General features: G+C 37.9%; 4 protein-coding genes across 4 annotated transcripts; all 4 read left to right on the top strand.

The window, feature by feature from the left end:
- Window positions 1-368: 368 nt before the first annotated feature.
- Window positions 369-3,357, top strand: LOC131784630 (E3 ubiquitin-protein ligase TRIM71-like). The gene has a single exon (XM_059101449.2). It carries the CDS (start codon window positions 424-426, stop codon window positions 2,680-2,682), a length of 2,259 nt encoding a protein of 752 aa, XP_058957432.2. The 5' UTR covers window positions 369-423; the 3' UTR covers window positions 2,683-3,357.
- Window positions 3,358-9,354: 5,997 nt separating this feature from the next.
- On the top strand, window positions 9,355-12,495 carry LOC131784628 (E3 ubiquitin-protein ligase TRIM71-like). The gene has a single exon (XM_059101447.2). The coding sequence runs from the start codon at window positions 9,390-9,392 to the stop codon at window positions 11,646-11,648; it is 2,259 nt and encodes a 752-aa protein (XP_058957430.2). The 5' UTR covers window positions 9,355-9,389; the 3' UTR covers window positions 11,649-12,495.
- Window positions 12,496-14,970: 2,475 nt separating this feature from the next.
- On the top strand, window positions 14,971-18,106 carry LOC131784625 (E3 ubiquitin-protein ligase TRIM71-like). The gene has a single exon (XM_059101443.2). The coding sequence runs from the start codon at window positions 15,014-15,016 to the stop codon at window positions 17,270-17,272; it is 2,259 nt and encodes a 752-aa protein (XP_058957426.2). The 5' UTR covers window positions 14,971-15,013; the 3' UTR covers window positions 17,273-18,106.
- Window positions 18,107-19,151: 1,045 nt separating this feature from the next.
- Window positions 19,152-20,459, top strand: LOC131768962 (E3 ubiquitin-protein ligase TRIM71-like). Its single transcript, XM_066162857.1, has one exon. The coding sequence runs from the start codon at window positions 19,152-19,154 to the stop codon at window positions 20,457-20,459; it is 1,308 nt and encodes a 435-aa protein (XP_066018954.1).
- The last annotated feature ends 2,051 nt before the right edge of the window (window positions 20,460-22,510 follow it).

Here is a 22,510-nt window from a genome sequence, read left to right as displayed (position 1 = left end):
TTTTTACCCCTCTCACAGTCCAGGATTTTTCCTACAAAACACACTCCTTAAGGGTTTACTACAGTCAGGTCATGTTTATGAGCTCATATTGGTCAATTCTTTTCTACAAGCATAAAAGAAACAGTTAACGTGACTATAGCGAGTGTTTTTTGATGGAAATTGACATTAAAGATTTAGTTTTTTACTCAAGTATATTGCGTGTCTGAGTTTCGTAATCCTTTAATTTGTGGTTGTTACAGGTCAAGCTTTTCTCAGAAAAAACCTGTTTGTCAACAATTCTTAGAAACCAGACATCCACAACATGAATAACCTGCCTTGATAGATCGATGTCACTGACGCAATAAATATGATAATTGATATCAAAAAGTTCTGCTTGAGGCGACTTGAAGTTGATATCTCTACCTTAGACGGTTGTAATCAATCATGGATATAAAAACCTTGCTTGACAATCTTCATGAAGAAGTATCCTGTTCTGTGTGTATGACCACATTCACTGAACCAAAGATACTACCATGTTTGCACAGTTTCTGTCTTCACTGCTTGAACGAGATTTTACGAACAAGTGGCGGCCATGATATAATCGCATGCCCTGAATGCCGAAGAGAAGTTCAAGTTCCTAGCAGTGGAAACCTCAACGATCTGCCGACAAACTTTCGTATCAACAGTTTGCTAGATGTGCTGGCCATCAAAGAATGCCATACTGCTGGAGTGAAATGTGCAAACTGCGACACAAGTAGCAGACACAGTTCGTACTGTTTTCAGTGCTGTGCGTTCTGGTGTGACGAGTGTATCATTGCGCATAACTTAATCAAAGCGAATAAAGAGCATCGAGTTCTTGCTCTGAAAGATTTTGAAGATCAAGACATCGAGGACGTGTTAAAGCGGCCGGCATTTTGCCAACAGAAGCATCACGAAAAAGAAGAACTCAAGTTCTTTTGCAAGAACTGTGATGCTGCCATTTGTAATTTGTGTGTTGCAACCATCCATGATGGTCACGCTAAGATTGTTCTAGAAGAAGCAGCAAGTGAACGCAAGATACAAGTCAAGTCTGTGATCGAGACACAAAAGAAAAATATTGAACACAAGAAAAACGTAATCGCTGATCTTGAAAGGCAGTGTAACCAAATTGAAGCGCGAGGCAATGCAGTGAAACGAGACATCCACAACTTTGCCCAAAACTTGGTCGCAGTTATTGAAATAAAGAAGAAGGAAATGTTAAACAAAGCTGATAAACAAATCAAAGAATCCCTTGGATGTGTGCGAACTCAACAATGCGAGGTAAAGCGTCGAGTCGAACGGCTGGAAACAGCAGTCGAAAAAGCTGAAACACTATTAAAACGATGTACAAATGCTGAGATTACACAGATAGATAAGTCACTGAATACAGTCTTACCTGAGGAAGTCAGCGATGTTGGAAAACAAACCGCATTTGACCTTGAAGGTCTTCGTCAATTCCGTTTCAAGGAAAACAAAACATTACTTGACAGTCTTAACTCTGACGGCATCGGCTCATTTCAAACTTATGTGACAAACGCTTGCGCTGATCGGTCATCTGCCAAAGGGAAAGGAATTAATGAAGCGATTGTTGGACTTGAATCAAACTTTTTGTTAAAAACGAGAAATGCTGAAGGAGAACAATGTTACAATCAGCGTGACTCTGTAACCGTGGAAATAAAAAATCAGCAAGGCCATGACTGTGCGACGGAAGTGCGACTCAAAGATGAGAAAGATGGTAGCTACAAAGCCAGATATTTCCTGAAAGATACAGGAAAATGCCAAGTATCTGTGAAAATAAATGAAGAACACATTCGTGGCAGTCCATTTCCTGTTAAACCGAAACCCAGACAGTTCAGACACGCGTTATCTTTTGGACAACAAGGTTCGTCCGTTGGAATGCAATGCAGTCCATATGGAGTGGCAGTGAATGAACGAGATGAAATTGTAGTGAGTGATATTGATAACCACAGGGTTCAGGTATTCAGTGGTGATGGAACTTACTTAAGATCTTTTGGTAGAAAGGGTGATAAACAGGGAGAGTTAAATAGGCCTATTGGGATAGCATTTGATAAGAATAGTCGCAGTATTGTGGTAGACTATGAGAACAACCGAGTTCAATTGTTTAATGAGCAGGGTGAGTACCTGAGCCAGTTTGGTGCTAAAGGAAATCTTGATCACCAGCTGAACCGTCCTTTGGGTTTATTTGTCGACAGGAAAGGAAATATCATTATTGCCGATAAGGGCAACAAAGTTATAAAAACCTTTTCTCCCAGTGGCCAGTTTTTGTATAAACTTGGTGAAGGTGAAGGTGAGGGTTTTACTTCTCCTTTACACTGTATTCAATATGACAAATATCTTATAGTATCAGACGCTAGTGAAAATTGTATCAAAGTGTTTGATATAAATGGTAACTTTTTGTACAAATTTGGAAATGAGGGGAACAGGGACGGGGAGTTTAACTCACCCCGTTTTTTGTCAGTTAACAAGGCAGGACACCTGATGGTCTGTGATAGAGACAATCACAGAGTTCAGGTATTTGAACTGAGTGGTAAGTTTATAACAAAGTTTGGACAAAAAGGGAGTGGACCAGGAGAGTTCATGTTTCCAACATCTACAGCAATTCTTAGTGATGGTAGGATAGTTGTAGCTGATTGGTTGAACCATCGCATTCAGTTATTTGAGTAAATACGGAAAATTTATCTACCATCACATTCAGACTACAAATTACTTCTAAAAAATTGTTTTTACCTCGCCTTGAAATCATTTTGGTAGGCTTGTCGTTGTAGTCCCAGTGAGAAGAACATTTTAGAACTTTGAGTCAGTGAACTTTCAAAGAACTTTGTTCGTTGTATAGTTATTAGTTCGCGCTTAAGGTTTTCCATCCACGCAAGAGAAAATAATGTGCCATTTTTTCCTCTATCTCACGGTAATCCCAATCTAAATGTAGATTTAAATGACACGTTTTGAACAATTAGGAAGAGGCCATTAGAAAAATAATAAGTCAATTGTAAACCGATTATTGTCATTTTCAATCGAATTTGCCAAGATTTCATTCACAAATTTTCGTTTTTTCCGTGAGCTCAGATGGACAACACTTTCATTTTTCCATTGTTGTTGGCTATTTTCTTTTCTAATGGCTCGTCCTTCCGTTCACTAGTTGTAAACGAATAATGCTGGTGTATTAGTATAGAGTTAAACGAAGCTGCAAGTCAAAGTGCAGTTGAACTGAATAATGTTTGCGGTAAGATTGCTACCATTGTAACCTTTAGATTCTAGTTTGTTAGGGAAAGCAAACAAAAGAGATGAAAAATTATTATGATGGTGTATTCATTATTGAAAAAGAAACAAAAATTCATAAAAAGTTTCAAAGAGCAAGGAAAATGTGAATCTGTTTCAGCGTGTTCAATTAATTCAGAAGTATACCGTACATAATTTTGACACCCGTGGAGAGTTGAGTTTGATGAGAATTCTCTGAGGTAGCAGCGAAGTTAAAAGAATGACTCAGATGTTGCCGATCACATTGCAAGTTCGACACATAAGCAAAGTGCTCGGCCATATGTTGAATAAACAAGCCACTTTCGCTTGGAGCTGGCGCTCGCTTTGAATTTTCAGGTAGAAGATGCGACGATAGGAGAAACTTACCGACGCCCAATTCTTACTCTTCTCCGAATTACATCAGCAGAAAGGTCAGCTTCCTGAATTTTTTGCCGAAAGCTTTGTTGAGATCAACTCGGTCGATGCGCGCCGAAATCCACGACTTTAATCAGGTTAAAATCCGTTCCGCAATAAAATAAATACTACCACATTCTCTTTTTGTTCTTAGACAGATGTCACCGCGAACTGTGGCCGGTATTGTTCACAATTGAGGATTTCTCATACCTAAGAAGACAATAATTAGTCCTATTTATTTACTATTAACTACCGGGTAACCTCAGTCACGGGGTGTGTGGTTAGAAACATTACAATGTTTGAAGGCATGGTATGGTTTTTTTGGTGTTTGACATAAAATTTCTTACATCCTTGTCAGTTACCATCTCACTGACTTTTTTCAAATCATGCAAAATGTCACTACCGAGTACCTCACCGTAAAAAGGAATCAGGATTGTCCCGCACTCTTTATAAGGCATTTGTTCACTTTTCGCTCTCAATAACATCTCCCCTTTTGACGAGTGCTTTATCCAGTCAGTCAGGAGCAGTTCACTGAAGGATTGAATATGAAAATTTGTTTTGGTCAACGTCATCAGATAATCGCACAGAATGTTGTCAAAGGTCTGTCACCCAGGAGAATATAATCTTATATGTGACTCGTCTAATAATTGTCCAAGTAACGTCTGCTATTTATCATTACTCCTACATTAACACCCCAAGAAGGCGTGTCATTCATTACCCTCCAAATGAAAATCGCGTAGGGGGCCCCTTTCCGATTTTCTTTTGCAGGGTAGGGGGCGGCTGTACACAGGCTATTGTTCTCCATATCTCATTGGGTGTAAATAGCATCAATAAGGGCTCTCTAGGTGTCTGTCGTGAAATTTACTCTTCATCTTGCCTCAATTCAACCGCAAACGTTAACCTCATAGTGTCAATCTTCTTCATAAGGAACTATCTCCGAGATAAGCCTTAAATTCTCTTAAATTTTTGCAGTATTCTGTGGCGAAATGCTTTTCACAACATAAAGTTACTAGTCTCCTCATTTTCCTTTCTTATTTGGGTTTGGGACTGGCAATGGCAGAAGTCTGAGGTATCTACTTTTTGTATAAATGTAGTGGTACCATTAATTTTACTTATTCTATAGTTATTTAAGCTGACTTTCGGTTTGAAAGATTTCTCCCTGGTGAAATAATGACAGCTACTTTATGTGGATCCCCTATGTACATGGTTTGTGTAAACGTCTGACATATTCTGAGTTCCTGAGTTGCATTAATTTTACTACTGTGTTTCTTTGGGAACTATTTAGAAATACAGTTTCATCCTTCACTAAATAAGTAGTGGTGAAACAGTCTGTGAGCAAAAACGATTGCTCTGACGAAGGGCTAACACTCGAAACGTCAGCTTTTTTACTCTTTATGGTGGCCAATTTACGTTTTCAACTCATTTGTTAACACTAAATTACCTGCTATACTCTCCCACTTAACCAACACCACAGTTTCTTTATAAACTTACCCCCTTTATTCATTTGCGAGTGAAAATGGTTTATTTGAAATAATATTGCTGCCATTTTAGACTGCAGAATTCTTCTAATTTGTCATTATCTGCAAATAAGCAGGAACTCAAAAAAATAAAAAACTACATAGTCAGCAATTATGGGAAGAACCCTGTATTGAAAGCAATTTTTTGTTCTAAGAATTATATCCTTTCAATATTACTGATGACATGTGCTCGAAATTTCAATTCCCTTTCACACTTTTGATATATTCATTTACCAAGTTTATTTTCCTTTTTTGTCATTCAAGGCTCCTGAAGTTATAATGTCCAAAGGATATGATGCCAAAGCTGATCTCTGGAGTGTAGGGACAATTGTTATCAGTGTCTCACTGGTAAAGCCCCCTCTCAGGTGCTCTTACATACCATGACATTAAAAGGCCAATTGTGACAAACTTTTTCAATGTTAAATGAGATGAAAATCAATGATTTTCTTGATTTTGTCATTTTCCAGGTAGCCCCCAACAGTCAAGAAGTTCTATGAAAAGAGAAAAATCTGTTTCTCCAAAGTGAGTGGCAAAATGACATGCTAATAGTTTTCAATTCTTGATCTAAAAGTACTTCAGTCTGTGCCTGATTGTTTGGTAGATGCAATCTGATTACCGTACTAGTGGAAGATATCATATTTATTTCATGCTTTATCAATTGATGAGTCTTATTTTATCCATGAATAGTAAACAACTGTTTTTGGTAACCTCAGTATACCAGCTGGTACTTCAAACCACTTGAAAGACCTACTTATTGGATTATTAAAAAGGAACCCTCATGAGAGGCTGGATTTTGGTAAACAATTATTACATCTTTGTTAAATTTACTGTTACAAAAACACAAAGCTTGTTCCTGGCAATTTGAAGGTGAATTGTATAGGGTAGATTGAGGCTAACATGTATGAGAAAGTTTTATTTTTCTCTAAAAATGATGGCATCATCTAATTTAACCACAAATCTTTCCATTTATTCATGTGTAATCAGTAACTCTAAGTTTATAAAAATGAGTTACTGCTCAGGTGATAATCTGAGAACAAGACTGAGCGCAGATGAGAGAAGAGAACAGTATCATTTTACGCTGAAAATCAAGTTTCCTAGGCTATGTTAGACAAAGCTTTACTCTTGGCACATAATACATGTACATTTGTTTTCCAAGGAAATGTAGCATTCAGGAGGCTTTCACAGGGTTATTTTCAGAGGAGGGGTTTTTTGAGGATTGCCATATGCCATCATTAACTTGTGTATCAAGCACCCATCAAGGCAGATTGATTATTAAATAAGTATTAACTTATTTTTCTGTTTGCAGGTGAATTCTTTGCTCATCCTTTCTTGACTGGCAGAGTTCCCCATCGTGCATGTAAGCAAAAACTTACATGTATCTTACTAATAGTATGAATATACCCTTGCAAAATTGATTTTTGAACTGCTAGAAATTTTTTCCCAAGAATTCCTAGGAATAAGAGGTGTGAATTTTCACAACAAATTTGGACTGGGAATTCCTAGGAATTCCTATGAATTCCAACTCAGAGCATCAATGACTTTCCCTGAAAAGCTGTAAATCTAAAAAATTCCTGGGAATTTCTAGGAATTAATTCTACCTGTAAAGTATTTTTCATTCTTTATTAACATTGATATGTAGAAAGGTTGGGATAAAATTTGATTTATTTTTCTTTTCTCGAAAACTTCATGCAAATTATTAATCCTCAATTACAGCTATTCATATAAAATAGTCCTAATCAATCCTTTACTTTGGTTTGAAACAAATTGTGAATAAAATCTGTCACTTCTTTTCCATAAAATACAATATTTTGAATTATATTTATTGCAATAAATACTATCTGTCTAAAAATAGTCTTAAAATGAATCATTTAATTTTGGATGATGATACATATGGTATTTAACCCTTTTGCTCCCAGAGATAGGCTTTGCCTTGATTTTATGTGGTTGTAACTTATTTGGATAAAACTATTGTGTGTGAACTTTCAAATGTTTCACTTTTTGTTTTTGTTGATTCTGCACATTGAAATCCAAAGATTTCTTCTCAAATTTTTGACCTAACACTCTTGGGAGTGAAGGGCTTAATTACAGTTAAATAAAATTGATTATCTAATTAAAATCTTGTTGTGACTGTAACAATAAATTAGAAAGAAGTTAACCTAAACTGCAGACTTAGCTTAGATATACCGTTTATCCTTCTCACAATCTAGGATTTCGTATGCATAATAAGACACTTTTCACTGGTAACTAATTTCTTGCATCCTTGTCAGTTATCTTTCCATTGACTTTTTCCAAAGAAAGCGAAATGTCACTACCGAGTGCTCCATTGTAAAAGGAATCAGAATTGTCCCGCACTCTTTATAAGGTAGTTGTTTACTTTTCGCTCTCAATAACATCTTCCCTTTTGACGAGTGTTTTAATTAGTCAGACAGGAGCAGTTCACTGAAGGATTGAATGTCAAAATTTGTTTCATTTAACGTCATCAGTTAATCGCACAGAATGTTGTCAAAGGTCTGTCAGCCTGGAGAATAATCTCATATGTGACTCGTCTGATATTTGTCCAAATCACATATGCTATCTGTCATCACTCCTACATTAACACCCCAAGGGGTCGTGCCATTCGTTAAATGCTGGTTTTGAGATTATAGTCTGACCTCATTCCTGGGTCGTTTGTATTATCTCGTTCGATTTCTGTAGTGATTTTCAGTGCACCTTTACTGACTGAACTTTGTATTTGCATTTTTGACCAAACCAATAGCGGGTTGAACAAGACCTTTCCATGGCAACCGACTTTACAAGGAACAGCGATGAACAAATCACCTAAAATAGACTCTTAACGTACTGTCTGAATGGCATCTCGAGTCTTTTGATTAAATTCAGGTCTTATCACGTCTTTTTCTTTTCAATGGAAGATGCAAGGGCTCTTAAAACTGGTTCAAGTAAAAACATTTTAACTATCAGTGACTGTAACAGTATACTCACCCCTGTGTTTAAGGTAATTTATTTCCCTCTGTTGTCAAAGAGAAGATATAAGTTCATTAATAATTTTGAAAATCTTTGATGATCTCTAAAAACAGAATTCGCTCAACAAATCTCAAAACAATAATCGAAAGTTGCAAGTTCAGTTTGCGTTCAATTTTAAACTAAACTCCTTTAAGCTTCGATTTATCGTTCGCAACTGAGGAAAATGATTTCGTTTCTCTTCCACTTGTGTAGGAGATTTTCAGACCCCGCAACAAAAACCGCGTCTTTATCGTACCTCTTTCCCTTATTATCTTAAACTCTCTACAGAGGCACGATTTTACAAACATTCTCTTCGGTAGAAGAACTCTTCGAAGCTCGACACGTAATCAAAATGCTCGGCCATATCTTGAAAAACTAGAAAGTCAACTGAAAGGTGGCGGGTTTCTACCATTACGGCAAACACGCAGACGCTCAATTCCACTTTTCTCTCCAAACTACATCCACAATTTTAATTAGGTGGACAGGTTTACTCCATCAATTTTACCGGCCAGTTAATCCCCTTAGAGTAGCAATTGAGGATCCTTTCACTTTTTCTGAGCGCCTTTTTGAGGTCCAATTTTTCATTACGCGCAGAAATCCAGGTCGCATGTTCATTCTGACGACAAAAGCGGTTTCTCGCAGAGTTTATGATCTGAAACATCCCACCATCTTTCCCTCGTTTCGAAAAAGGTTTCTTCCCCGTCAGTGTTTTCTACATCCACTGAATTCTTATACGCATGCTCCCATTTGATTCACCTTCCCTCTGCAGGCGATGTCACCCTCAACTTTTTACCCCCTCATAATCTAGGAGTTTTCCTCCAAGACACACTCCTTAAGGGTTTACTACAGTCAGGTCATGTTTATGAGCTCATATTGGTCATTCTGTTTTTGAAGCAAAAAGAAACAGTAGCGTGACTAAGAAGTGTTTTTTGGTGAAAATTGATATGAAAGATTTAGTTTTTTTACTGAAGTATGTTTCGTGTCTGAATTTCGTAATCCTTTAATTTGGGGTCGTTACAGGTCAAGCTTTTCTCAGAAATAACCTACCTGTAAACAACTCTTAGAACCCAGACATCCACAGCATGTATAACCTGCCTTGATTGGTCGATATCACTGATGCGATAAATATGATAATTAATATATCAAAAAGCTTCGCTTGGGGCGACTTGAAGTTAATATCTCTACCTTAGTCAGTTGTACTCAATCATGGATATAAAAACCTTGCTTGACAATCTTCATGAAGAAGTATCCTGTTCTGTGTGTATGACCACATTTACTGATCCAAAGATACTGCCATGTTTGCACACTTTCTGTCTGCACTGCTTAAACGGGATTTTACGAACAAGTGGCCGCTGTGACATCTTCCCATGCCCTGAATGCCGAAAGGAAGTTCAAGTTCCTAGCAGTGGAAAACTCAAAGATCTGCCAACAAACTTTCGTATGAACAGTTTGCTAGATGTGATGGCCATCAAAGAATGCCATACTGCTGGAGTAAAATGTGGAAACTGCGACAAAAGTAGCAGACACAGTTCGTACTGTTTTCAGTGCTGTGCGTTCTGGTGTGACGAGTGTATCATTGCGCATAACTTAATCAAAGCGAATAAAGAGCATCGAGTTCTTGCCCTGAAAGATTTTGAAGATCAAGACATCGAGGACGTCTTAAAGCGGCCGGTATTTTGCCAACAGAAGCATCACGAAAAAGAAGAACTCAAGTTCTTTTGCAACAACTGTGACGTTGCCATTTGTAATTTGTGTGTTGCAACCATCCATGATGGTCACGCTAAGATTGTTCTAGAAGAAGCAGCAAGTGAACGCAAGATACAAGTCAAGTCTGTGATCGAGACACAAAAGAAAAATATTGAACACAAGAAAAACGTAATCGCTGATCTTGAAAGACAGTGTGAACAAATTGAAGCGCGAGGCAATGCAGTGAAACGAGACATCCACACGTTTGCTGAGAACATGATCTCACTCATTGAAACAAAGAAGAAGGAAATGTTAAACAAAGCTGATAAACAAATTAGAGAATCCCTTGGATGTGTGCGAACTCAACAACGCGAGGTCCAGCGTCAAGTCAAACTACTTGAAACAGCAGTCGAAAAAACGGAAACACTTTTAAAACGATGTACAAATGCCGAGATTACACAGTTAGATAAGTCACTGAATACGGTCTTACCTGAGGAAGTCAGTGATATTGGAAAACAAGCCGCGACTGACCTTGAAGGTCTTCGTCAATTCCTTTTCAAAGAAAACAAAACATTACTTGACAGTCTTAACTCTGACAACATCGGCTCATTTCAAACTTTTGTGACAAACACTTGCGCTCATCAGTCAACCGCCGAAGGGAAAGGAATCAGTGAGGCGAGAGTTGGACTTGAATTAAACTTTCTATTAACAACAAGAAATGCCGAAGGAGAACAATGTTACAATCAGCGTGACTGTGTAAACGTGGAAATAAAAAATCAGCAAGGCCATGACTGTGCGACGGAAGTGCGACTCAAAGATGAGAAAGATGGTAGCTACAAAGTCAGATATTTCCTCAAAGATACAGGAAAATGCCAAGTATCAGTGAAAATAAATGAAGAACACATTCGTGGTAGTCCATTTCCTGTTAAACCGAAACCCAGACAGTTCAGACACGTGTTATCTTTTGGACAAAAAGGCTCGTCCGTTGGAATGCAATGCAGTCCATATGGAGTGGCAGTGAATGAACGAGATGACATTGTAGTGACTGATACTGATAACCACAGGGTTCAGGTATTCAGTAGTGATGGAACTTACTTAAGATCTTTTGGTAGGAAGAGTGATAAACAGGGAGAGTTAAATTGGCCTGCTGGGATAGCATTTGATAAAAATAAACGCAGTATAGTAGTAGACAGTAGTAACCACCGAGTTCAATTGTTTAATGATCAGGGTGAGTACCTGAGCCAGTTTGGTGGTGAAGGAAATCTTGATCACCAGCTGAGGGCTCCTTTGGGTTTATCTGTCGACAGGAGTGAAAATATCATTGTTGCCGATTGGGGCAACAAAGTTATAAAAACCTTTTCTCCCAGTGGCCAGTTTTTGTATAAACTTGGTGAAGGTGAAGGTGAGGGTTTTACTTGTCCTTGTCACTGTATTCAATATGACAAATATCTAATAGTGTCAGACGCTGGTGAACATTGTATCAAAGTGTTTGATATAAATGGCAACTTTTTGTACAAATTTGGAAATAAGGGGAAAATGGACGGGGAGTTAAACTCACCTGGTTTTTTGTCAGTTAACAAGGCAGGGCACCTGATGGTCTGTGACAGAGACAATCACAGAGTTCAGGTATTTGAACTGAGTGGTAGGTTTGTAACAAAGTTTGGAAAAAAAGGGAGTGGGCCAGGAGAGTTCATGTTTCCAACATCTACAGCAATTCTTAGTGATGGTAGGATAGTTGTAGCTGATTGTTTGAACAATCGCATTCAGATATTTGTGTAAATGTGGATCATTTATCTACCATCACAATCAGACTACAAATTACCTCTAAAAAATTGTTTTTACCTAATCTTCAAATCATTTCTCGAATGAGCTTTTCGTCGTAGTCTCAGTGAAAAGAACATTGTAGAACTTTGAGTCAGTGGATTCCATTTTGTTCATTGTATTTTTATTAGTTATAAGTTCGTGCAATAGGTTTTCCATCACGCAAGAGAAAATAATGTTCCATTCTTTTTTCTCTTGCTCGCGGTAATCCCAAGAGAAGTATTTTCTTAGCTTGGTTTGTCTGCTTAAATACATGAAAATTAATTAAATGTAGATTAAAATGACCCGTTTCGAACTTTTAGAGAGAGGCCATTGGAAAAACAACGAGTCAACTGCAAACTGGTTATTGTCATTTTCAATCAAATTCGCAAAGATTTCATTTACAAATTGTAGTTGTTGCTTTTGTCGTTTTTCCATGAGCTCAGATGAATAACACTTTCATTTTTCCTTTGCTGTTGGCTATTTTCTTTTCTAATGGCTCGTCCTCCAGTTTACTTGTTATAAACGAATAATGCTGGTTTATCTGTGTAGAGTTACATGAAACTGCACGCCAATTCCAGTTGAACGGCTGATTAATGTTTGCGACGTGATTGTTTTATTCATGTAAATCTTGCAGTATTTGCCGAAAAAACGATAACTGTTAAGGCGGTACGTCATGAAAAGCTAGGGTTTTCTCTCTGTTTCGATTCACGTGAAAGGATCCTACCATTGTAATCTTTAGATTCTAGTTTTTTAGGCAAAAAAAGGGGTGAATATTATTATGATAGTGTATTCATTATTGAAAAAGAAACAAAAATTCATTAAAATTGTCAAAGAGCAAGGAAAATGTGAATCTGTTCCAATGTGTTTAATTATTTCAGTAGTATATTGTACATAACTTGACTGCATGTTAAGTTTGATAAGAATTTTTTGAGATAGCAGCAAAGCTCAAAGAATTACTCAGATATTGCCGATTACATTGCAAGCTCGACACATAATCAAAATCCACGGCCATATGTTGAATAAGCAAGCCACCTTCGCTTGGAGCTAGCGGCCTCTTTGAATTTTCATGCGGAAGATGCCGCGATAGGACGAACTCACCGACGCCCAATTCTTACTCTTCTCTGATTTACATCAGAGGTTTAAGCAGGTAGATCAGCTTCCTGAATTTTTCCAGCCAGAATTTAGCCATGGAAATAGCGAGCGAGGATCTTTACACCTCTGCAGAGCGCTTTGTTGAGGCTGCTTCATTCGATGCGCGCTGAAATCCACGATTTAATCGGGTTTAAATTCGTTCCAAGAGAATAAACACTTTATATTTTCTTGTCCGTTCTTTGAATGATGTCACCCCTAACTGATATACTGTTTATCCTTCTCACAATCTAGGATTTCGTATGCATAATAAGACACATTTTACTGGTAACTAATTTCTTGCATCCTTGTCAGTTATCTTCCCATTGACTTTTTCCAAAGCAAGCGAAATGTCACTACCGAGTGCTTCATTGTAAAAGGAATCAGAATTGTCCCGCACTCTTTATAAGGTTAGGTTTTATTCAGTCAGTCAGGAGCAGTTCACTGAAGGATTGAATGTCAAAATTTGTTTCATTTAACATCATCAGTTAATCGCACAGAATATTGTCAAATAATATTGTAAAAATTGTCTGTCAGCCTGGAGAATAATCTCATATGTGACTCGTCCTATATTTGTCCAAGTCACATGTGCTAACTGTCATCACTCCTACATTAACACCCTAAGGGGTCGTGTCATTCGTTAAAAGCTGGCTTTGAATTATAGTCTGACCTCATTCCTGTGTCGTTTGTAATATCTCGTTCGATTTCTGTAGTGATTTTCAGTGCACCTTTACTGACTGAATTTTGTATTTGCATTTTTGGCCAAACCAATGGCGGGTTGAACAAGGCCTTTCCATGGTAACCGACTTTACAAGGAACAGCGATGAACAAATTACCTAAAATAGACTCTTAACTATCTGAATGGCATCTCGAGTCTTTTGATTAAATTCAGCTCTTATCACGTCTTTTTCTTTTCAATAGAAGATGCAAGGGCTCTTAAAACTGGTTCAAGTAAAAACATTTTAACTATCAGTGACTGTAACAATATACTCACCCCTGTGTTTAAGGGTAATTTATTTCCCTCTGTGGTCAAAGAGAAAATATAAATTCATTAATATTTTTGAAAATCTTTGATGATCTCCAAAAACAGAATTCGCTAAACAAATCTCAAAACAATACTCGAAAGTTGCAAGTTCAGTTTGCGTTCAATTCTAAACTAAACTCCTTTAAGCTTCCTTTAAGCAACTGAGGAAAATGATTTCGTTTCTCTTCCACTTGTGTAGGAGATTTTCAGACCCCGCAACAAAAACCACGTCTTTATCGTACCTCCTTCCCTTATTATCTTAAACTCTCTACAGAGGCACGATTTTACAAACATTCTCTTCGGTAGAAGAACTATTCGAAGCTCGACACGTAATCAAAATGCTCGACCATATATTGAAAAACTAGAAAGTCAACTGAAAGGTGGCGGGTTTCTACCATTACGGCAAACACGCAGACGCCCAATTCCACTTTTCTCTCCAAACTACATCCACAATTTTAATTAGGTGGACAGGTTTACTCCATCAATTTTACTGGCCAATTAATCCCCTTAGAGTAGCAATTGAGGATCCTTTCACTTTTTCTGAGCGCCTTTTTGAGGTCCAATTTTTCATTACGCGCAGAAATCCAGGTCGCATGTTCATTCTGACGACAAAAGCGGTTTCTCGCAGAGTTTATGATCTGAAACATCCCACCATCTTTCCCTCGTTTCGAAAAAGTTTCTTCCCCGTCAGTGTTTTCTACATCCACTGAATTCTTATACGCATGCTCCCATTTCATTCACCTTCCCTCTGCAGGTGATGTCACCATCAACTTTTTACCCCCTCATAATCTAGGAGTTTTCCTCCAAAACACACTCCTTAAGGGTTTACTACAGTCAGGTCATGTTTATGAGCTCATATTGGTCATTCTGTTTTTGAAGCAAAAAGAAACAGTAGCGTGACTAAGAAGTGTTTTTTGGTGAAAATTGATATGAAAGATTTAGTTTTTTTACTGAAGTATGTTTCGTGTCTGAGTTTCGTAATCCTTTAATTTGGGGTCGTTACAGGTCAAGCTTTTCTCAGAAATAAACTACCTGTAAACAACTCTTAGAACCCAGACATCCACAGCATGTATAACCTGCCTTGATTGGTCGATATCACTGATGCGATAAATATGATAATTGATATCAAAAAGCTTCGCTTGGGGCGACTTGAAGTTAATATCTCTACCTTAGTCAGTTGTACTCAATCATGGATATAAAAACCTTGCTTGACAATCTTCATGAAGAAGTATCCTGTTCTGTGTGTATGACCACATTTACTGATCCAAAGATACTGCCATGTTTGCACAGTTTCTGTCTGCACTGCTTAAACGAGATTTTACGAACAAGTGGCCGCTATGACATCTTCCCATGCCCTGAATGCCGAAAGGAAGTTCAAGTTCCTAGCAGTGGAAAACTCAAAGATCTGCCAACAAACTTTCGTATGAACAGTTTGCTAGACGTGCTGGCCATCAAAGAATGCCATACTGCTGGAGTAAAATGTGGAAACTGCGACAAAAGTAGCAGACACAGTTCGTACTGTTTTCAGTGCTGTGCGTTCTGGTGTGACGAGTGTATCATTGCGCATAACTTAATCAAAGCGAATAAAGAGCATCGAGTTCTTGCCCTGAAAGATTTTGAAGATCAAGACATCGAGGACGTCTTAAAGCGGCCGGTATTTTGCCAACAGAAGCATCACGAAAAAGAAGAACTCAAGTTCTTTTGCAACAACTGTGACGTTGCCATTTGTAATTTGTGTGTTGCAACCATCCATGATGGTCACGCTAAGATTGTTCTAGAAGAAGCAGCAAGTGAACGCAAGATACAAGTCAAGTCTGCGATCGAGACACAAAAGAAAAATATTGAACACAAGAAAAACGTAATCGCTGATCTTGAAAGACAGTGTAAACAAATTGAAGCGCGAGGCAATGCAGTGAAACGAGACATCCACAAGTTTGCTGAGAACATGATCTCACTCATTGAAACAAAGAAGAAGGAAATGTTAAACATAGCTGATAAACAAATTAAAGAATCCCTTGGATGTGTGCGAACTCAACAATGTGAGGTCAACCGTCGAGTCAAACTGCTTGAAACAGCAGTCGAAAAAACGGAAACACTTTTAAAACGATGTACAAATGCCGAGATTACACAGTTAGATAAGTCACTGAATACGGTCTTACCTGAGGAAGTCAGTGATATTGGAAAACAAGCCGCGACTGACCTTGAAGGTCTTCGTCAATTCCTTTTCAAAGAAAACAAAACATTACTTGACAGTCTTAACTCTGACAACATCGGCTCATTTCAAACTTTTGTGACAAACACTTGCGCTCATCAGTCAACCGCCGAAGGGAAAGGAATCAGTGAGGCGAGAGTTGGACTTGAATTAAACTTTCTATTAACAACAAGAAATGCCGAAGGAGAACAATGTTACAATCAGCGTGACTGTGTAAACGTGGAAATAAAAAATCAGCAAGGCCATGACTGTGCGACGGAAGTGCGACTCAAAGATGAGAAAGATGGTAGCTACAAAGTCAGATATTTCCTCAAAGATACAGGAAAATGCCAAGTATCAGTGAAAATAAATGAAGAACACATTCGTGGTAGTCCATTTCCTGTTAAACCGAAACCCAGACAGTTCAGACACGTGTTATCTTTTGGACAAAAAGGCTCGTCCGTTGGAATGCAATGCAGTCCATATGGAGTGGCAGTGAATGAACGAGATGACATTGTAGTGACTGATACTGATAACCACAGGGTTCAGGTATTCAGTAGTGATGGAACTTACTTAAGATCTTTTGGTAGGGGGGGTGATAAACAGGGCGAGTTTAATTTTCCTTTTGGGATAGCATTTGATAAAAATAGACGCAGTATAGTAGTAGACTATAGTAACCACCGAGTTCAATTGTTTAATGAGCAGGGTGAGTACCTGAGCCAGTTTGGTGGTGAAGGAAATCTTGATCACCAGCTGAAGAGTCCTTTGGGTTTATCTATCGACAGGAATGGAAATATCATTGTTGCCGATAAGGGCAACAAAGTTATAAAAACCTTTTCTCCCAGTGACCAGTTTTTGTATAAACTTGGTGAAGGTGAAGGTGAAGGTTTTACTTCTCCTTGTCACTGTATTCAATATGACAAATATCTTATAGTGTCAGACGCTGGTGAACATTGTATCAAAGTGTTTGATATAAATGGCAACTTTTTGTACAAATTTGGAAATAAGGGGAACAGGGACGGGGAGTTAAACTCACCCCAATTTTTGTCAGTTAACAAGGCAGGACACCTGATGGTCTGTGACAGAGACAATCACAGAGTTCAGGTATTTGAACTGAGTGGTAGGTTTGTAACAAAGTTTGGAAAACGAGGGAGTGGGCCAGGAGAGTTCAAGTGTCCAACATCTACAGCAGTTCTTAGTGATGGTAGGATAGTTGTAGCTGATTGGTGGAACAATCGCATTCAGATATTTGAGTAAACGTGGATAATTTATCTACCATCACATTCAGACTACAAATTACTTCTAAAAAATTGTTTTCACCTCATCTTCAAATCATTTCTCGGATGAGCTTTTCGTCGTAGTCTCAGTGAAAAGAACATTGTAAAACTTTGAGTCAGTGGATTCCATTTTGCTCATTGTATAGTTACAAGTTCGTGCGTTAGGTTTTCCATCACGAAAGAGAAAATAATATCCCACTTTTTTTCTCTTGCTAACGGTAAACCTAAGAAAAGTGTTTTCTTAGCTTGGTTATTTTGCTTAAATAAATGGAAATTAATTAAAAGTAGATTAAAATGACCCGTTTTGAACTTTCAGAGAGAGGCCATTAGAAAAACAATAAGTTAACTGCAAACTGGTTATTGCCATTTTCAATCAAATTCGCCAAGATTTCATTTACAAATTGTCGTTGTTGCTTTTGTCGTTTTTCCATGAGCTCAGATGGACAACACCTTCTTTTTCCTCTGTTGTTGGCTATTCACTTTTCTAATGGCTCGTCCTTCAGTTCACTTGTTATAAACGAATAATGCTGGTGTATCTGTGTAGAGTTATAGGAAACTGCACGTCAAAGTGCAGTTTCATGTAACTCTACACAGATACACCAGCATTGAATAATGTTTGCGACGTGATTGTTTTATTCATGTAAATCTTGCAGTATTTGCCGAAAAAACGATAACTTTTAAGGCGGTGCGTCACGAAAAGCTAGGGTTTTCTCTCTGTTTCGATTCGCGTGAAAGGATCCTACCATTGTAATCTTTAGATTCTAGTTTTTTAGGGAAGGCAAAAAAAAAAAAGGTGAAAAATTATTATGATAGTGTATTCATTATTGGAAAAGAAACAAAAATTCATTAAAATTGTCAAAGAGCAAGGAAAATGTGAATCTGTTCCAATGTGTTGAATTATTTCAGTAGTATACTGTACATAACTTGACTGTTAAGCTTAATAAGAATTTTTTGAGGTAGCGGCGAAGCTCAAAGAATTACTCAGATATTGCTGATTACATTGCAAGCTCGACACATAATCAAAATTCACGGCCATATCATTGAATAAACAAGCCACCTTCGCTTGGAGTTAACGGCCTCTTTGAATTTTCATGCGGAAGATGCAGCGATAGGACAAACTCACCGACGCCCAATTCTTACTCTTCTCTGATTTACATCAGAGGTTTAAGCAGGTAGATCAGCTTCCAGAATTTTTCCAGCCAGATTTTAGCCATGGAAATAACGAGCGAGGATCTTCACACCTCTGAGGAGGGCTTTGTTGAGGCCGCTTCATTCGATGCGCGCTGAAATCCACGACTTTAATCGGGTTTAAATTTGTTCCAAGAGAATAAACACTTTATATTCTCTTGTCCGTTCTTTAACTGATGTCACCCCTAACTGATATACTGTTTATCCTTCTCACAATCTAGGATTTCGTATGCATAATAAGACACATTTTACTGATAACTAATTTCTTGCATCCTTGTCAGTTATCTTCCCATTGACTTTTTCCAAAGCAAGCGAAATGTCACTACCGAGTTCTCCATTGTAAGGAATCAGAATTGTTCCGCACTCTTTATAAGGTAGTTGTTCACTTTTCGTTCTCAATAACATCTTCCCTTTTGACGAGTGTTTTATTCAGTCAGTCAGGAGCAGTTCACTGAAGGATTGTTTGTTTTCAGTGCACCTTTACTGACTGAATTTTGTATTTGCATTTTTGGCCAAACCAATGGCGGGTTGAACAAGGCCTTTCCATGGTAACCGACTTTACAAGGAACAGCGATGAACAAATCACCTAAAATAGTCCCTTAACGTACTGTCTGAATGTTATCTCGAGTCTTATGATTAAATTCAGGTTTTATCACGCCCTTTTCTTTTCAATGGAAGATGCAAGGGCCCTTAAAACTGGTTCAAGTAAAAACATTTCAACTATTAGTGACTGTAACAGTATACTCACCCCTGTGTTTCTGTCAAACAAAACATTGCTTGACAGTCTTAATTCTGACGGTATCGGCACATTTCAAACTTTTGTGACAAACACTTGTGCTCATCAGTCAACTGCCGAAGGGGAGGGAATCAGTGAGGCGAGTGTTGGACTTGAATCAAACTTTTTATTAACCACAAGAAATGCCGAAGGAGAACAATGTTACAATGAGAGTGACTGTGTAACCGTGGCAATAAAAAATCAGCGAGACCATGACTGTGCGACGGAAGTGCGATTGAAAGATGAGAAAGATGGCAACTACAAAGTCAGATATTTCCTCAAAGATACAGGAAAATGCCAAGTATCAGTGAAAGTAAATGAAGAACACGTTCGTGGCAGTCCATTTCCTGTTAAACCGAAACCCAGACAGTTCAGACACTGGTTATCTTTTGGACATCAAGACTTGTCCGTTGGAATTCGATGCAGTCCATATGGAGTGGCAGTGAATGAACGAGATGAAATTGCAGTGACTGATAGTAATAACAACAGAGTTCAGGTATTCAGTAGTGATGGAACTCACTTAAGATCTTTTGGTAGAAAGGGTGATAAACAGGGCGAGTTTAATTTTCTTGTTGGGATAGCATTTGATAAAAATAGACGCAGTATAGTAGCAGACACTCTTAACCACCGAGTTCAATTGTTTGATGAGCAGGGTGAGTACCTGAGCCAGTTTGGTGATGAAGGAAATCTTGATCACCAGCTGAAGAGTCCTCTTGGTTTAACTGTTGACAGGAATGGAAATATCATTGTTGCCGATAAGGGCAACAAAGTTATAAAAACCTTTTCTCCCAGTGGCCAGTTTTTGCATAAACTTGGTGAAGGTGAAGGTGAGGGTTTTACTTCTCCTTGTCACTGTATTCAATATGACAAATATCTTATAGTGTCAGACGGTGGTGAACACTGTATCAAAGTGTTTGATATAAATGGTAACTTTTTGTACAAATTTGGAAATTACGGGAATAGGGACGGGGAGTTTAACGAACCCCGCTTTTTGTCAGTTAACAAGGCAGGACACCTGATGGTCTGTGAGAGAGACAATCACAGAGTTCAGGTATTTGAACTGAGTGGTAAGTTTGTAACAAAGTTTGGAAAATATGGGAGGGGACCAGGAGAGTTCAACAAACCAACATCTATAGCAGTTCTTAGTGACGGAAGAATAGTTGTGGCTGATTGGTTGAGCAGTCGCATCCAGATATTTAAGTAAATGGGGATAATTAATCTACAATCACATTCAGACAACAAATTACTTCTTCTTCTAAAAAAATTTTTTTCACCTAATCTTGAAAGCATTTCCCAAAGAAGCCTCTCTTTACAGTCTCAGTGAAAAGAACATTTTAAAACTTTGAGTCAGTGGGTTCGATTCTGTTCATTGTATAGCCATTGGTTCGCGCTTTAGATTTTCCATCACGCAAGAGAAAATATTGTCACATTTTTTTCTTGCTCACGGTAATCCAAGGAAAAGTATTGGTTGCTTAGCTTGGTTGTTTTTCTTAAATAAATAGAAATTAATATAAGTAATTACTTAATTTAGGTTACGTTTTTGACACGTTTTGAACTTTTAGAGAGAGGCCATTAGAAAAACAATAAGTCAACTGCAAACCGGTGATTGCCATTTTTAATCAAATTCACCAAGATTTCGTTCACAAATTGTCGTTGCTGCTTTTGTCGCTTTTCTGCATGAGCCAAGATGGACAACACTTTCATTTTTCCTTTGTTGTTGGCTATTTTCCTTTCTAATGGCTCGTCCTTCAGTTCACTTGTTAGAAACGAATAATGCTGGTGTATCACAGTTGAAATACACGAAGCTGCAAAGTAAAGTGCAGTTTAACTGATTAATGTTTGCGAGGTAATTGTTTTATTCATGTAAATTACGCAGTGTTTGCCGAAAAAATTATAACTTTAAAGGAGCTACGTCAAGAAAATCTTGGGTTTCTCTTCTATTTTGAATCGCGTGAAAGAATCCAACCATTATAATTCTAGTTTGTTAGGGAGGGAAACAAAAGAGATGTAATTTAAACATTATGATAGTGTATTCATTATTGAAAAAGACACAAAACCTCATTAAAAGTTTCAAAGAGCAAGGAAAATGCGAATCTGTTTCTGTGTGTTAAATCATTTCAGTAGTATACTGTACATAACTTTTGACGCCCGTGAACTGTTTAGTTTGATTTAGTTAGGTAGCTGAGAAATTGAAATAATGACTCAGATGTTGCCGATCACATGGCAAGCTCGTTACATGGCAAAGTGTTCGGCCTTGTGTAAGAATGCATAAATAAACAAGTCACCTTCGCTTGGAGTTGGCGACTGCTTTGAATTTTTATAGGGAAGATGCTCTTCTCCGAATAACATCAGAAGTTTAAGCAGACAGGTCAGCTTCCTGATTTTTTCCAGCCAGATTTTTCCCATAGAAATAGTGAGAGAGGATCTTTACATCTGCGCCGAGCGCTTTGTTAATAATAATAATAATAATAATAAGTCTTTATTAAGCACTCTAAACAACAAACGTGTTTAGTTACAATGATATGAAATCAGCAAGTATAAAACTAATAAACTAACTAAATTACTAACTGAATAACTAATAAGAGAACAAACATCTATTAATAAAGGTCCTTTTGAAACGTTCAGTTCTGACAAGCGGGAGAATATAATTATGGCGCCTCTTACGTAGCGTATCCATTGTTCGCTCTGGTGGCAAAAGGTCATCTAAAGCTGTTGGAAAATCGCTGTCGGTGATCTTGGCCCACAACTTCTTATCTTTTAGAATAATAATATTTTCAATCGAAAAAAGCTCTTTACAGTAGCCAAGCTTAAAAGCTCTCTTGAACAGCCTGTCTATGCGACTCAGATACTTATGATAATACGCGCAGCCCCATACTTCTACAGCATATGTAAATATAGGTAGAATAAGACTGATAAAGAGAAGATGAAGATGATCCAGTTGCGAGTTGGTAGACTTCCTTCCTGTCAGGGAATTGACTGTTGACCACTGACTGTTGTTAAGGTCAATTCATTCGATGCGCGCTGAAATCCACGACTTTAATCGGGTTAAACTCCCCTCCGCAAGCAAATAATTACTACCATGTTTTCTTGTCCGATTTCAAACTGATATCGATGTCACCCCCAACTGCTATATTGTTCACAGTCTAGGATTTTGCATACACAAGAAGATACTATTTAGTCCAGTTAACTCGTAACTATCAGATCACCTCAATCACGGGCAGTTCATTGAAGGATTGAATGTCAAAATTTGTTTTG

The sequence above is a fragment of the Pocillopora verrucosa genome, chromosome 2, assembly GCF_036669915.1.
Source record: "Pocillopora verrucosa isolate sample1 chromosome 2, ASM3666991v2, whole genome shotgun sequence".
Lineage (NCBI taxonomy): Eukaryota > Metazoa > Cnidaria > Anthozoa > Scleractinia > Pocilloporidae > Pocillopora > Pocillopora verrucosa.
Note: the sequence above shows the minus strand (reverse complement) of the source record. Positions and strands in the feature narration are given on the sequence as shown.